We start from the raw sequence: 17,217 nt of genomic DNA, 5'->3' as shown, positions 1-17,217 counted from the left end.
TCTTCAGCGCTCAGTTTTCTTTACAGTCTAACTCTCACATTCACACGACTACTGGAAAATCACAGCTTTGACCAGAAGGACCTTTATCGGCAAAGTAAAGTCTCTGCTTTTTAATATGCTGTCTAGGTTGGCCATAGCTTTTCTTCCAAGGAGTAAGCATCTTTTAATTTCAAGGCTGCAGTCACCATCTGGAGTGATTTTGGAGCTCCCCTCCCCCCCAAATAAAGTCTCTCATTGTTTCCATTGCTTCCCCATCTATTTGTCATAAAATGATGGGACCAGATACCATGATCTTAGTTTTCTGAACGTTGAGTTTTAAGCCAACTTTCCACTCTCCTCTTTGACTCTCATCAGGAGGCTCTGTAGTTCTTTTTCACTTTCTGCCATAAGGGTGGTGCCATCTGCGTATCATGAGATTATTGATACTTCTGCTGGCAATCTTGACTCCAGCTTGTGCTTCATCCAGCCCAGCATTTTGCATGATATACTCTGCATATAAGTTAAATAAGCAGGGTGACAATATACAGCCTTAATGTACTCCTTTCCTGACTTGGAACCAGTCTGTTGTTCCATGTTGTTAACTGTTGCTTCTTGACTTGCATACAGATTTCTCAGGAGGCAGGTAAAGTGGTCTGGTATTCCCATCTCTTTCAGAATTTTCCAGTTTGTTGTGATTCACACAGTCAAAGGCTTTGGCATAGAAGTCAGTTGACAAAGAAGTAGATGTTTTACTGTAACTCTCTCGCTTTTTCAGTGATCCAACAGATGTTGGCCATTAGCTCTCTGGCTCCTCTCCATTTTCTAAATCCAGCTTGAACATCTGGCAATTCATGGTTCATGTATCTTTGAAGCCTGGCTTGGAGAATTTTGAGCGTTACTTTGCTAGCATGTGAGATGAGCGCAGTTGTGCAGTAGTTCGAACATTCTTTGGCATTGCCTTTCTTTGGGATTGGAATGAAAACTGACCTTTTCCAGTCTTGTGGCCACTGCTGAGTTTTGCAAATGTGCTGGCATATTGAGTGCAGCACTTTCACAACATCATCTTTTAGGATTTCAAATAGCTCAACTGGAATTTCATCACCTCCACTAGCTTTGCTCATAGTGATGCTTTCTAAGGCCCACGTGACTTTGCATTCCAGGATGTCTGGCTCTAGGTGAGTGATCACACCATTGTGGTTATCTGGGTCATGAAAATCTTTTTTGTATAGTTCTTCTGTGTATTCTTGCCACCTTTTCTTAATATCTTCTGCTTCTGTTAGGGTCATACTGTCCTTTATTGTGCCCATCTTTGCATCAAATCTTGGTATCTCTGCTTTTCTTGAAGAGATCTCTAGTCTTGCCTATTCTGTTGTTTTCCTCTATTTCTTTGCATTGATCACTGAGGAAGGTTTCTTATTTCTCCTTGCTATTCTCTGGAATTCTGCATTGAAATGAGTATATCTTTCCTTCTCTCCTTTGCCTTTCGCTTCTCTTCTTTTCTCAGTTATTTGTGAGGCCTCCTCAGACAACCATTTTGCATTTCTTTTTCTTGGGGATGGTCTTGATCCCTGACTCTTGTACAATATCACGAACCTTCATCCATAGTTCTTCAGGCACTCTGTCTATCAGATCTAATCTCTTGTATCTATTTGTCACTTTCACTGTATGACTGTATGGGATTTGATTTAGGTCATACGTGAATGATTTAGTGGTTTTCCCTACTTTCTTTAAGTCTGAATTGTGCAATAAGGAGTTGGAAATACAGATCTATAAAAAGAATGAGATATACTAGAAATGGTAACTACATAGTTAAACAGATAAGATTTGTTTACTTATTCAAATATTTTAGGACAGACTTTTAAAAATAAATAAGCAATAAGACTTAAAGTTACCCACATCAACAACCACATTAAAATGGTCAAAACAAGCCAATTAAAAGGCAGAGATTGTACAGCACACTGAGTACTGTTACATTTGAAAGTTGCTATGAGAGTTAATTTTATTTTTTAAAAATATTTTATTATTTATTTGAACACATCAGGTCTTAGTTATGGCAAGGGGGGGTCTTTCATTGTGGCACATGGACTCTCTAGTTGAGGTGTGCGGGTTCTGGAGCATGTGGGCTCAGTAGTTGTACCACACAGGCTCGCTAGTTGTTACACGTGGGCTTAGTTGCTCCATAGCATGTGGGATCTTAGTTCCCTGACCAGGGATCAAACCCACATCTCCTGAATTGCAAGGCAGATTCTTAACCACTGGACTGCCAGGAAGTCCCCGAGAATAAATTTTAAAAGTTCCCATCACAGGGAAAACACATTTATAACTATATAACGTGATGAATGTTGACTAATCTTGTGATGACCACTTTGCAATACATGCGTACCTTAAATCATTATGCTGACATCTGAAATGAATGTTATATGTCAATTATATCTCAATTCAAAAAAAGAAAAGGGCAAGTATTTTCAGACTAGGTTAAAAAAGCAAGACCCAACGATATGCTGCTTATAAGAAATGCATTTTAAGTATAAAGATTAAAGTAAACAGGTTAAATTAAAGTAAAAGGACATACCATGCTAATACTAATCAAAAGAAACATCAATGGACATGTTAATATCTGCCAAAGTAGATTTCAAAACAAACAATATCACCAGGAATAAGTCATTTCATAATAACAGAGAGTCAATTCATGAAGAGGACACAACAATCCAAAAATATCACATGTGCTAAATTACAGAGCTGCAAAATACATAAAGCAAAAACTGAGAGAACTATGAGAGACAAATCCAATTATTATTTTATACCTCTCTGAGTAATTAATTGTTAGAACAAATAGAAAATCAGCAGGAATACAGAAGATTTGAACCACACTATCAACCAACCTGCCTTAATTCACCTTTATGGAGCATTATGACATAATAGAATACCCAGCACAAACAGCAAAATTAACACTGCTGAATACAGAATACATTTTTCTGAAATGCACATGAAACACTTCCAAGGCTGACCACATTCTGGGCCATAAAGCAAGCCTGAACACATTTTTAAAGGACAAGTCATACAAGGTATATTCTCTGACCACATGGAATTAAGTTTGAAATCAGTAACAAAAAGAAAAAATCCCCAAGTAACTGCAAACCAAAGAGCATCCTTATGAAGTGAAAACTGAAACCAGAAAATAATTTTAAGTGAATGAAAATGAAAATACAATATATCAACATTCATGGGATGTGAATAAAGCAGTATTTAGGGATAAGTATATGGCAGTAAACACCTAAAAAAGGGCTCAAATCAATCCAATTTTTAAATTCAGAAACTAGAAAAAGAACAAGTTAAACCCAAAGTGAAAGGGAAATATCAGATAAGAAATCAATGAAATAGAAAATAGAAAAAAAAAAACAAAACAGAAAAATAAGTGAAATCAAAAGCTGGTTCTTTTGAAATCAATAGAATATGTTGGAATCAACTGTGTGGAGACAGTGTGCTCAATGTTGATGTTTAAGCTATTTATCTTGTCTCTGAAGAAATTACACAGGAGACATAGGAATTATTAGATATGTAGACCCAGAGGTTACAGTTCTATCCTACATATTCTCTCTGAAAAAAGGTAAAAAGGAACATCTGTCCTTGGACAAACCATATAGCTCTTCCAACTAATAGTTTTCTCAGAAGAAAAATAAAGAGACTGAATTAGGCCATCTCTAAAATCTCTTTAAACTCTCAGATCCTCTAAACGCCAAATAAGAGTTACACATCTACTGCTAACAGCTCCAAACAACCTGATAAAGTCTGGGGAACCTGTATTAGCACCTCCCCCGCAAATAACCAGCTCGACCAAACTGGAAAAGTTGGTCAATCCAGGCACAGCTAACTTCGAATGCTCAAATATTAGCCTTGAGGGAAAATCAAAGAATTTCAGCTTATTTAAAATCAAGGACCAACATTACTACTCCACTGTTACTTCTCTGCTTATCACCCTGTGAGGGCCATCTCAGATGCATCACTTACTACTCAAGTTTACCCGCAATATTATTCCTACCACTACTTCGGTATGTGTGTGTGTGTGTGGAACTACAAAATTAAGAAGATACAGAAGCTGGGCTGGAACAAGGGCTTCTCATAAACAATTTATTTTTTCAAATGCCCTTCAGTGGGCCACGCCTTTTTACTGTCTGAGGTATTTAGCAACCTTCAGCTGCTACCTTTCAGGAGAAAACTACTTTATATAAATAATTACAGATAAGAATGAAATCTGCCGATTGTCTAGATCCGGATAATCAAGTACACTAGTCTTGCACAGTAGTTAAAATATAAAAGCAGGGACTCTGGAGCCAAACCACTGGAGTTCCAATTCTGGTTATGCCATTTACTAGTTGTATGACCCTGCACAAATCACTTAACTTTTGTCATTATGAGGACTATATAAATTAACATGTGTTAAGATACAATTATCATCATTCTCTCCCATGTAGTTGGCTAAAGAACACCAGAAACAAAATCCTGTAAACATTACTGAAACAGCATTTTAGGTAAAACTCACACTCACTCGATTTAAAGCTTCTACAAAGTTAAACATTGGTATATATCAGTAGGACAATCTGTGCTTATGAAAACACGGATTATACACAAGTGGTTTAAAGGACAGGTTCAATATGATAGTGTTTATGCTCCCCCATTAAGTCCAGTGACACTGCAGACATCCCCAAAGCTCCCCCAGTTCAAGACTGGTAGTAAATGCAGGCTCTGTGTAAGACCTTTAATCCACTGAGTATTTGAAAATTCTGCCAAGCACTGGGCCTCAGTTGTTGCACAATGTTTTAACTTGAAATGCTGGGGTGTGATCTCTAAAAGGTGGGTCTAAAGTCTTACTGATCTCCTATAAGGGCAAGTGCTTAGCCCCGCCCCAACTCCCCATTATGGACCAAACAATCACAGTTCCAGGGACCCTGGCTAGCTCACTAAATTTACATGCAGAGTGGAAAGATGTGGGTCACTTTCCTGCAGGTACTCAACAATCATGTGCCCAACCAAAGGGCCTATTGCTCAGTTTCATTCCTCCATCTGTAGGTAGGGACATCTATATGCTAAGAGACACCAAGATTAAAGGAGAGAAAGATAAAAAGTTCCTTTTATCCCTACCAGTACACATTCATGTTCCTTTCATGTTTGATATCACCTTTTGGTATTTTTTATAACTGTAGGTTAAATGTGCAATTTCAACATAAACGCACATTTTCAAGTAAAGCTTCAGAACCTTCAAAATCCCAATGGAATGGGGAGAAGGAGGGAATTATCTTCTGACAGAACTGAGTAAGACTGGTCCAACTTTTGGAATAAATAAATGCCTACCTCAGAGCACTGAGTGAGGGAAAGTCTCACCACAAGCTGATGAGAATCCTGTGATCATGATCACTTTCTGGAAGAAGTAGCTTTAAGAAATGCCTAAAGCTAGTCAATTTTATAATGGATTCGAACATCCTTTACGGCAAACATTTTGGTACCAAAAGGACAAAACTAAACAAATCACATTCAACAGACGAACTCCATTACTGTTTGATATGTATTTCACAACTAATTTATTCTGGATCTACTTGCAGGAATTAAATGTTTCACAAGTACGAAACAACTTTCTTGAAAGTGGACATGTTTGTTTCAAAACCTTCCCTCAAACCTTCTGAGCCAAAGCGGTCTCTGCCTCGTAAGAATGCTGTTTTAACCAAGTTATTACACGCGAGCTCGCCCGCGCGGGTCCGCATCTGCGCTTCGGGGCGCAGGACGCCGCGGGGAGCGGGTGCCGCGTCGTCCCCCCGTTCTCGCCGCCGGCACCCAGCCCGGTGCCGGGGCTCCCCAGAAAGTGCACCCCGAGGGCCCTCAGGCAGCTGTGCGCTCGCGACGGACTGGGTAGTTCTGGGGGACCCCGGGGCCGGGGTCGCCAGTAGCTCGAAGTCGCCGGCCCCGAGTTTCCGGGAAGGAGCGGCAGGAGCTGCCGGCGGCTGAGCCAGGACCTCGGGTTCGCACCCGCGGCGGCTCCGCCCGCGTCCCAGGGCCCGGGCGAGAAGAGCCCTCGGAACCCCGGCGGAGGGCACGGCAACTCCACGAACAGCCGGGCAGAGAGGCCAGGCCAGGGGCGCCGCTCCCTCCATCTCAGAAGCCGGACACTGTCCCGAGACCCCCGGGCCGAAGCGGGCCCCGCGGCCGGGCTCGGGCGGACGCACACGCGGGCGCGCCGAGGCCGCGCCAGGGGAAGCTGAGGAGAGGCCGAGGGCTGCCCGCCCGGTACTCACACACGCACAGCTCCACCACGTACGCGTAGTAGGACCACACGACAACGAAGGTGATGAACAACACAGGCACCCAGCCCACGGTGCGCTGGCAGCAGCGCCAGAGCGTACAGGGCGCCATGTTCCGCGGCCGGCCGGCCGTGGCACCCACCGGCCCGGGCTGGCGGGGCGCGCCAGGTCCCCGAGGGTGTCGGCGGCGGTGGCTACTTGGGCGCTCCCGGCGGTTCGGCGCCCGGCTCCGCGCCCCGCCCCCGCCTCCGCCGCGACCCCGCCCCGCCCCGCATTGCGTCCGCGCCCGCCGCCGGCGGGGCGTGGTCTGTCGGGCGGGCGGCGGAAGGGGCGGGGCAACATCGGCGGAAGTGACTGGAAGGCGCTCGCGGCGCCTCCCAGCTACCAGCTGGGCGGGACGGGGCCCGGGGATGCTCGCTGTAGCGGGACGGCCTCCGTCCAAACTGCGGCCTCAAGAACCCCGCGTGCGTCTCGATTCCGGACTCCCGCGCTTTGAAGTAATTTGCTCGTATTTCAGGTGGAAATCGTAGGTGCGTGTGGTTTAGGACGGCCCCGTGTAGTCAATCTGATTTGAAACTCGGGTTTAGGGTTGAATTGTGAACCGGGGATAGGCCCCCCCTCCCCCCCGCCACTGCCCGAAGGCTCCTGAAGTTTCCTGTTTATAACTGGCGAGTACTGCTAAACAATAACTGTGGGCATAGACGCGCCTACAGGTATCACTTACTGCAGGTTTCGGGGGAGACAAGATCCTGAAGTGAGTTGGCATAACCTTGGCCCGGGGATGGCCCTTATCGCCGAGGGAGGGGAGGTACTCGTCCCCACCTAAGGTGTGGACATTCTTCACTCCCTGATAACGCAGGCCTTTCTTCAGCGGTTCAAGCAGATGGACAACGCCTGTTTGGCCCTGAGACTCATGTTCTGGTGCAGGCCAGATCATGTCCCAGCCAAGATGACTCCCTGGTACCCCAACTTGTGATTCCTCTTTCCCTGGGGATCGTGGCCTTCAGCAGAGCCTGGTGGACAACGGGCTGCTTTCCCATCCTGGATCAGGGCCAGCTGCTTGAGGACCGCATCCACAGAGGTCCGCCCCCCCCGCCCCCCCCCCCCCCCCCCCCCCAGCCCCGCGTTCCTATTGCTGGCTAGCAACTCCAAAAAACACCATTTTGGGTTCTGGTTCTGAGCTGAGGGCTGGGGAAGAATAAGGGCAGCTCAAGGCAGCTGTGAAACTATTAGAGGGGTCTATGGAAGCCATGGAGCTGTAAATGTGAAAGACTGAAGAAGAAAAAACCCACAAACTCGTAAGTTTAGAACTAAATTGTTGTAGGAAGGAGGACCCTTTCCAGGGCCTCAAAGTGGGCTCTTGTCTAACACTGGGAATTGAATTGTCGGAGGAAACACACGTGCTTACAAAGCAAGAGACTTTATTGGAGGGGAATAGGAGGGTAGGGGAACCCAGGAGGACTGTTCTGCCACTGGCTTGCAGTCTCAGGTTTTATGGTGATAGGATTAGTTTTTGCATTAGTTTTTGGCCAGTCACTGACTCAGGGTCCTTCCTGGGTTGAAGAATTGAAGAAAGACTTAAGTCCTTGAAACCTAGACACAGAGTAGTGAAACTATTAAATATTTAGAATAAAGAGAAAAATCTAGGATTTTTCAGATTCCAGAGATAGAAATCAAATTACCAAAGGAACACTAATCAGACTGGCGGCTGACTTCCTCTCAGTTCACTTGCTCTGTCCTGTCGGACTCTGTGACCCCACGGACTGTAGCACTCCAGGCCTCCCTGTCCATCACCAACTCCCAGAGCTTGCTCAAACTCATGTCCATCAAGTCAGTGATGCCATCCAACCATCTCATCCTCTGTCATCCCCTTCTCGCCTTCAACCTTTTCCAGCATCAGGGTCTTTTTCAATGAGTCAGTTCTTCCCATCCGGTGGCCAAAGTATTGGTGCTTCAGCATCAGTCCTTCTAATGCATATACAGGACTGATTTCCTTTAGAATAGACTGGTTGGATCTCCATGCAGTCCAAGGGACTCTGAAGAGTCTTCTCCAACACCACAGTTCAAAAGCATCAATTCTTTGGTGCTCAGCTTTCTTTATGATCCAACTCTCACATCTGTACGTGACTACCTCTTACCAACAAAAACATCCCAAAAGACAACAAAGTAGTATTTTCAGTGCTGATAGAAAGTAATATCCTTCAATTTTATAGCCAGAGAAATGGTCATTTACAGGCAAAGTGAAAAGGCAAATGGTGGAATGGGAGAAAGATTTACATATCATATATGTAAGGGATTGCTATGCTGAAAGTGTAAAGAACCCCTACAACCCAACAACAATAAAACCCAACAACTCTGTTTAAAAATGGGCAAAGGATTTAAATAGACATTTCCCCAAAAAGACATACAAATGACCAATAACCACATGAAAAGATGCTCAACCTCACTGATTAAAGTGCAGTGAAAGTGTTGAGTCGCTCAGTTGTGTCTGACTCTTTGTGACCCCGTGGACTGTAGCCTGCCAGGTTCCTCTGTCCATGGGATTCTCCAGGCAGGAATACTGGACTGGATTGCCATTCCCTTCTCCAGGGAATCTTGCCAAGCCAGAGATTGAATACTAGGTCTCCCACATTGTAGGCAGATTCTTTACAATCTGAGCCACCAGGAAATGCAAGTCAAAACTAAAATGAGAACAAATCACTCCCATTAGGATGGCTACTACAAAACAAGAACCACAAGGCAGAAAATAACAAGTGTTGAGGATATGGAGAAATTGGGAACTCGTGTGTTGCTGGTAGGAATATAGAATGGTGTGACTGCTGTGGAAAATTATGGCAGTTCCCCTCGCAAATTAACCATAGCATTATCACATGATCCAGCAATTCTACTTCTGGTACATAACCCAAAAGGAATGAAAGCAGGAACTCCCACAGGTATTTGTACATCCATGTTCACAGTAGCATTATTCTCAATTGTCAAAAGGAAGCAATACAAGTGTCCATTGTCAGATAATGGATAAGCATAATGTGATGTGTATATACAGTGGAATACTATTCAGCCTTAAGAAGGAAGGAAATCTTGTCATAGTTTACAACATGGATCAATCTTAAAGACACTAAGTAAAATAAGCCAATCATAAAAGACAAATATAGTTAAGAGGGTTAATCCATATGTAAGTTACAGTCATCCATTCCTATCCAGGGCTTCCCCAGTGGCTCAGTGGTAAAGCATCTGCAGGCAATGCAGGAGCCACAAGATGTGACTTTGATCTCTGGGTCTGGAAAATCTGGAGGAGAAAATGGCAAGCCACTCCAGTATTCTTGCCTGGAAAATCCCATGGACAGAGGAACCTGGAGAGTTACAGTCCACCGGGTCACAGAGTTGGATGCGATTGAGTAACTAAGCATTGATTTCATATCCAAGTGTCCTCTGCATCTGAGGATTCAACCAACCATGGACTGTAGTACTGTAAGATTTACAGTTGACAAATATCCACATATAAGTGGACACGTGCAATTCACAGCTGTTGTTGGAGGGTCAACTGTACTGTACAACTCACTTCTAAGAAGTGCAGAGTAGTCAGATTTGTAGAGACAGGGTAGAATGATGGTTACCAGGTGGATGTGAGAGGGCAGGTGAGCAGAGGGATTGGGAGCTGTTTCAGGTAACAGAGCCCTCATCTGTGGCTGGAGGCCCACTTTCTTGGTTCACTGTCCTGTGGGTTCACCATGGCTGGTGAGTCCTGGGCCTGCATTGTCCCTCCTGCTTCCTGTCTGCTCTCCCCTCCCCTCCATGCTTGGGCATGGCCTTCCATAATCCATCTGCAGTTCGTTCCTTCCTTTATTGACTCTCTGCGTCAGGCTCTGTCCTGAGCCTGGGGAACAGAGACAACCTCTTGGCCCACGTGCAGCTTTTGTTCTTTCTCGTATTCTGTTCACCTCTATCCTGGGGTTGGAGGAAACCTGAGAAAATCAGATACATCTGTGCAAACCATTACAGTATTTAGTAAATCTCCTGGGGGAGGTCCTTTGAGGCTATTCAAATCTCCTGCTTCTCTGAAGTTTCTCCTACTAATTGGAGCATCTGTCAGTGGACCTTCGCTGCACCAGGCCGTTTTCTTTGCTGCATAGTTGACTAATGATCTGTTTGTTGACTAATGAGATGCAGCCAAGAAGGGAGTTCAGAGGTTTAGCTGTCAAGGTGGGATGACAGAGTCCTGACTCTGATGACTGCAGGAGTTTCTGGTTTGGTTAGATCTGCGTTTAGACATATGGAATCTGTCCCCAGAAAGTGTCCTGGCCATTGGTTCTAGGATCAGTCCAGGAACATGTTCAGATCAGATCAGATCAGATCAGTCTCTCAGTCTGTCCCACTCTTTGCTACTCTATGAATTGCAGCACGCCGGGCCTCCCTGTCCATCACCAACTCCCGGAGTTCACTCAGACTCACATCCATTGAGTCAGTGATGCCATCCAGCCATCTCATCCTCTGTCGTCCCCTTCTCCTTCTGCCCCCAATCCCTCCCAGCATCAGAGTCTTTTCCAATGAGTCAACTCTTCGCATGAGGTGGCCAAAGTACTGGAGTTTCAGCTTTAGCATCATTCCTTCCAAAGAAATCCCAGGGCTGATCTCCTTCAGAATGGACTGGTTGGATCTCCTTGGAGTCCAAGGAACTCTCAAGAGTCTTCTCCAACACCACAGATCAAAAGCATCAATTCTTCGGCACTCAGCTTTCTTCACAGTCCAATTCTCACATCCATACATGACCACAGGAAAAACCATAGCCTTGACTAGACAGACCTTTGTTGGCAAAGTAATGTCTGTGCTTTTGAATATACTATCTAGGTTGGTCATAACTTTCCTTCCAAGGAGGAAGCGTCTTTTAATTTCATGGCTGCAGTCACCATCTGTAGTGATTTTGGAGCCCCAAAAAATAAAGTCTGACAGTCTTTCCACTGTTTCCCCATCTATTTCCCATGAAGTGATGGACCGGATGCCATGATCTTCGTTTTCTGAATGTTGAGCTTTAAGCCAACTTTTTCACTCTCCACTTTCACTTTGATCAAGAGGCTTTTGAGTTCCTCTTCACTTTCTGCCATAAGGGTGGTGTCATCTGCATATCTGAGGTTATTGATATTTCTCCCGGCAATCTTGATTCCAGCTTGTGTTTCTTCCAGTCCAGCGTTTCTCATGATGTACTCTGCATATAAGTTAAATAAACAGGGTGACAGTATACAGCCTTGACGAACTCCTTTTCCTATTTGGAACCAGTCTGTTGTTTCATGTCCAGTTCTAACTGTTGCTTCCTGACCTGCATACAAATTTCTCAAGAGGCAGATCAGGTGGTCTGGTATTCCCATCTCTTTCAGAATTTTCCACAGTTTCTTGTGATCCACACAGTCAAAGGCTTTGGCATAGTCAATAAAGCAGAAATAGATGCTTTTCTGGAACTCTCTTGCTTTTTCCATGATCCAGCGGATGTTGGCAATTTGATCTCTGGTTCCTCTGCCTTTTCTAAAACCAGCTTGAACATCAGGAAGTTCACGGTTCACATATTGCTGAAGCCTGGCTTGGAGAATTTTGAGCATTACTTTACTAGCGTGTGAGATGAGTGCAACTGTGCGGTAGTTTGCGCATTCTTTGGCATTGCCTTTCTTTGGGATTGGAATGAAAACTGACCTTTTCCAGTCCTGTGGTCACTGCTGAGTTTTCCAAATGTGCTGGCATATTGAGTGCAGCACTTTCACAGCATCATCTTTCAGGATTTGTATTAGCTCAACTGGAATTCCATCGCCTCCACTAGCTTTGTTCGTAGTGATGCTTTCTAAGGCCACTTGACTTCACATTCCAGGATGTCTGGCTCTAGGTCAGTGATCACAGCATCGTGATTATCTGCGTCGTGAAGATCTTTTTTGTACAGTTCTTCTGTGTATTCTTGCCATCTCTTCTTAATATCTTCTGCTTCTGTTAGGGCCATACCATTTCTGTCCTTTATCGAGCCCATCTTTGCATGAAATGTTCCTTTGGTATCTCTGATTTTCTTGAAGACATCCCTAGTGTTTCCCATTCTGTTGTTTTCCTCTATTTCTTTGCATTGATCGCTGAAGAAGGCTTTCTTATCTCTTCTTGCTATTCTTTGGAACTCTGCATTCAGATATTTATATCTTTCCTTTTCTCCTTTGCTTTTCGCTTCTCTTCTTTTCACAGCTATTTGTAAGGCCTCCCCAGACAGCCATTTTGCTTTTTTGCATTTCTTTTCCATGGGGATGGTCTTGATCCCTGTCTCCTATACAATGTCACGAACCTCATTCCATAGTTCATCAGGCACTCTATCTATCAGATCTAGGCCCTTAAATCTATTTCTCACTTCCACTGTATACTCATAAGGGATTTGATTTAGGTCATACCTGAATGGTCTAGTGGTTTTCCCTACTTTCTTCAATTTCAGTCTGAATTTGGCAATAAGGAGTTCATGGTCTGAGCCACAGTCAGCTCCTGGTCTTGTTTTTGCTGACTGTATAGAGCTTCTCCATCTTTGGCTGCAAAGAATATAATCAATCTGATTTCGGTGTTGACCATCTGGTGATGTCCATGTATAGAGTCTTCTCTTGTGTTGTTGGAAGAGGGTGTTTGTTATGACCAGTGCATTTTCTTGGCAAAACTCTATTAGTCTTTACCCTGCTTCATTCCGTATTCCAAGGCCAAATTTGCGTGTTACTCCAGGTGTTTCTTGACTTCCTACTTTTGCATTCCAGTCCCCTATAATGAAAAGGACATCTCTTTTGGGTGTTAGTTCTAAAAGGTCTTGTAGGTCTTCATAGAACCATTCAACTTCAGCTTCTTCAGCGTTACTGGTTGGGGCACAGACTTGGATTACTGTGATATTGAATGGTTTGCCTTGGAAACGAACAGAGATCATTCTGTCATTTTTGAGACTGCATCCAAGTACTGCATTTCGGACTCTTTTGTTGACCTTGATGGCTACTCCATTTCTTCTGAGGGATTCCTGCCTGCAGTAGTAGATATAATGGTCATCTGAGTTAAATTCACCCATTCCAGTCCATTTCAGTTTGCTGATTCCTACAATGTCGACATTCACTCTTGCCATCTCTTGTTTGACTACTTCCAATTTGCCTTGCTTCATGGACCTGACATTCCACGTTCCTATGCAATATTGCTCTTTACAGCATTGGACCTTGCTTCTATCACCAGTCACATCCACAGCTGGGTATTCTTTTTGCTTTGGCTCCATCCCTTCATTCTTTCTGGAGTTATTTCTCCGCTGATCTCCAGTAGCATATTGGGCACCTACTGACCTGGGGAGTTCCTCTTTCAGTATCCTATCATTTTGCCTTTTTGTACTGTTCATGGGGTTCTCAAGGCAAGAATACTGGTTTGCCATTCCCTTCTCCAGTGGACCACATTCTGTCAGGAACATGTTACTGATTGCATTTAAATTGGGAAAGCCTGGGCTTTGGCTGCTGTCACTGGGAACACTGATTGACTCCCCACCAGAAAAGAGCAGGTTTTTAGGAAAAATTACACAGCTATACAGTCTCCATGGCTGTGATCGCTCTGTGACTGCCTTGGAGTGAGAACTGACAAGTTTCTGCTAAACAAAGGCAGAATGGACACACCATTCCAGGCAGGAGAGGGGCACATGCTAAGCTCTTGAGAGTATGTGTGTGGGGTCAGCATTTGAGACTGCCTTGGAGGTCATGCAACCTATGTTAAACCCCCATGTAATACACTCAGGGTCTCTCCTCTGTAGGATTATTTAAAGACAGTTTCCCCAGTCTGCTGATGCCGAAAGCTCAGCTTCTCTGTATACTAGTGCCAAACGGAATCTCAAGACAGAGTTTTGGATGAAGTAGAAAAGAAGGGCTTTATTGCTTTGCCAAGCAAAGAGGGCCACAGCAGACTCCTGCCCTCAAAACCATATGTCCCAACTTGGAGAAGATAGTGAGAGGTCTTATGGCAGTTTTTCTAAGAGGGCATGATCAGCTTGTGGACTGTCTTCTGATGGATCAGCCTTCAAGTCCAGGTGGTCTGGGGTCTATGTGAGCAGCATACCATGGTTAATTGTTAACTTCTCCCACCTGGAGTGGGTCTCAGTAGCTGCTGCTGCTGCTGCTGCTGCTAAGTTGCTTCCGTCGTGTCCAACTCTGTGCGACCCCATAGACCACAGCCCACCAGCCTCCTCCATCCTGGGATTCTCCAGGCAAGAACACTGGAGTGGGTTCTGTAGCTGCAGAATAGCTCAAAGATGCTGTTGTATGTATCTGTTCATGGGAAAATAGGACCTAGCCTCAAGACTGCTCTTGACTGTTTCTGCCTGATCTCTGCATCCCCTCCCTTCCCTAATGAACAACTGCTTGAGTCTGCCCCTTGGAACTCAAGAAAGGGCATGGAAGCTGAATGAAGGCTCCTTGATTACAGGAGTAATCAAAGGGGTGGACGACACAAAGGCCTTGTGCAAGGAGCCCCGCATTCAACTATAAACTTTCTGAAGGCGGGACTAGGTTTCTTTTGCTTTCAAGTGAGCCCAGCACATAGCAGGCAGAAAAGAGGCACTGAATCATATTGACTGAATACTTGAATGACAAGTAACCTGGAATTAGTGGTGTCCATGGAGACGAAGGTTCTATCCTTGGGTGGGGAAGATCCAGTGGAGGAAGATATGGCAACCCTCTCTAGTACTCTTGCCTGGGAAATCCCATGGACAGAGCCTGGGGGGATATAGTCCTTGGGGTCACAAAGAGTCAGACATAGCTGAGTGACTGAGCATGCACACGTTTTCCCGTTTTCTCAAACTTCTCATAACTCTGGTATAGCACAGACTGCTACGTACAGCAGTGACAGTCTTAGTGTTATTAGAATAGTTAAAGCTTATTTATATTATGACATGAAGAAACGTGTGCAAACCAGCTTAGGGATTGAACCATCAAACACTAGAAAGGATAGACTGACTTGGGCAGAGTGGGAAAAAGATGGGTTGTGGTGTCAGTGATTGTGGATTACAGCCCCAGCTTCCTCACTTGTTAGCTGAGTAATACTGTGGGACTTCTCTAAGTTCCCTGAGACTCAAATTTTTTGTCTCTCATGGTAGGAGGGTTAGATGACATTATATATATATAGGTGTATGGACAGGTATAAATGTAGTATATGTAAAAATATGTAATACATACTTGTATGTATACATGAACTTACAGCTACCTGTGTGTATATAGTGTGAATATTATCCAAGTTTGTCTTCTGTGTCTATAGTTCCTGGCATACAGTCATTTTATCAGTCAGGAGCCACTTTAAATATATCAACAGAGAAAATATAATACAAGGAGACACATAAGCAGGTGTTAGAGTCGAACAGCCACAGGAACTGAGGTCCCACAGAGCAAGCACTTGCAGGAAGAGCTCCCTCCCTGAGGCAGGGGCACACAGAGAAGAGGGGCAGGGTGTTAGGGTGCAGAAGCTTGAAGGAAAGGCCTGGGCTGCCCAGGGAGGGGCACTGGCCAGCAGTGCTGGCTCTGCAGGACTCAAGGAGTTTGTTCTGGGAGCACGAGAATGTTCACAACAGCCAGAACAGCACAAGATTGGGACCGACGGCTGCCACGCTGCTGGGCTGGGGTCTGGGGACACTGGCAGGATAGCAGCAAATGGAGCAGGGCCTGTCCTGTGTGTGTGTGTGTAGTGGGGAATTGGAACAGAGATAATAGCAACTAGCAAAATTGTGTGTGTGTGTGTGCAGTGTGTGTGTGGTGGGGAACTGGAACAGAGATAACAGCTTAGCAACTAGCAAAATTGTGTGTGTGTGTGTGTGTGTGTGTGCAGTGTGTGTGTGGTGGGGAGTTGGAACAGAGACAACAGCTTAGCAACTAGCAAAATCACCAAACTTAATCGGGTGCATTCATGATGGTAAGCGCTGTTGAACTCCATGGTGCAATCGAGCACAACTGATTTATCCACTTCCATGGTGTGGCATGTTCAAGCTACTTCCAGATTTGCATGATTTGAAATGATTGATGCTGCAATGAAAATTCCTTCAATTCTGTCTGGATTGAAAAATGTTGTCATTGGGGAGAGCTTATATGATATTCTATAAACCATAAAGGAGTTATTTATGAACACCATTTCTGCCAAGACTGAATGTCTAAATATATGTAAATCCGGACTTCATAAACAACATAAGCAAAGTACCTGCTCCCATTTCATCCTCTTGGAAAGAAAGCTCGCCCACAGGAGGACCAGTGCCTGGGAGAGGGTGTGGGACAGCACAAGCTTGGCCGAGGTTTGGTCCTGATGCTGCTGAGGACATAACCCACCCAACTACATGTTACCTGGAGATTCTGCAAATTAACTTCCTTCAACACTGGACACAACCACAGACTGCAAGTGAATGGTTACCATGGTAGCACCTGTGTTCATTTCCCTGCTGCTGCTGCTACTGCTAAGTCGCTTCAGTCGTGTCAGTCTCTGTGTGACCCCATACACGGCAGCCCACCAGGCACTGCCATCCTTGGGATTCTCCAGGCAAGAACACTGGAGTGGGTTGCCATTTCCTTCTCCAATGCATGAAAGTGAAAAGTGAAATTGAAGTCGCTCAGTCGTGTCCGACTCTTAGCAACCCCATGGACTGCAGCCTACCAGACTCCTCCGCCCATGGGATTTTCCAGGCAAGAGTACTGGAGTGGGGTGCCATTGCCTTCTCCATTTCCCTAGGAGCTGCTAAATGTTTAACTAAGGTATGTCCGCACAGAGCCTCCTACCTTGCTCCTTCAACAAGTCAGTCATTTTTGAAATGTTCTGTGATTTTCTGAGTATTCCTGTTGGTTTTTCTGTTAAAGATCATGCTTGGTGCGTGAGGAAGATAAAGTATTTTGGAAAAGTGAGAGTGCCATCTTGTGGAGCATCCGCGCTGCAGTGCTTTTAATTTAAAGAAGCTGGGGAG

General features: G+C 44.8%; 1 protein-coding gene across 6 annotated transcripts in view; it reads right to left on the bottom strand.

The window, feature by feature from the left end:
- The window catches only part of ZDHHC20 (zinc finger DHHC-type palmitoyltransferase 20), a 59,140-nt gene extending 52,628 nt beyond the window's left edge, over window positions 1-6,512 (bottom strand). For 3 of the 6 annotated variants that reach the window (XM_019971512.2, XM_070800293.1, XM_019971513.2), the window contains exon 1: window positions 6,264-6,511. In XM_019971512.2, coding sequence (XP_019827071.2) covers window positions 6,264-6,381 — 118 coding nt within the window. In that variant the 5' untranslated portion in view covers window positions 6,382-6,511. Of the gene's footprint in view, window positions 1-6,263 lie in introns of all 6 variants that reach the window. The other 3 variants (XM_019971514.2, XM_019971511.2, XR_011569761.1) reach the window with 2 other exon arrangements.
- Between the last annotated feature and the right edge of the window lie 10,705 nt (window positions 6,513-17,217).

Source organism: Bos indicus, chromosome 12 (genome assembly GCF_029378745.1).
Source record: "Bos indicus isolate NIAB-ARS_2022 breed Sahiwal x Tharparkar chromosome 12, NIAB-ARS_B.indTharparkar_mat_pri_1.0, whole genome shotgun sequence".
NCBI classification, from domain to species: domain Eukaryota; kingdom Metazoa; phylum Chordata; class Mammalia; order Artiodactyla; family Bovidae; genus Bos; species Bos indicus.
The sequence above is the reverse complement of the archived record's forward strand: the minus strand, read 5'-3'. Positions and strand labels throughout refer to the sequence as shown.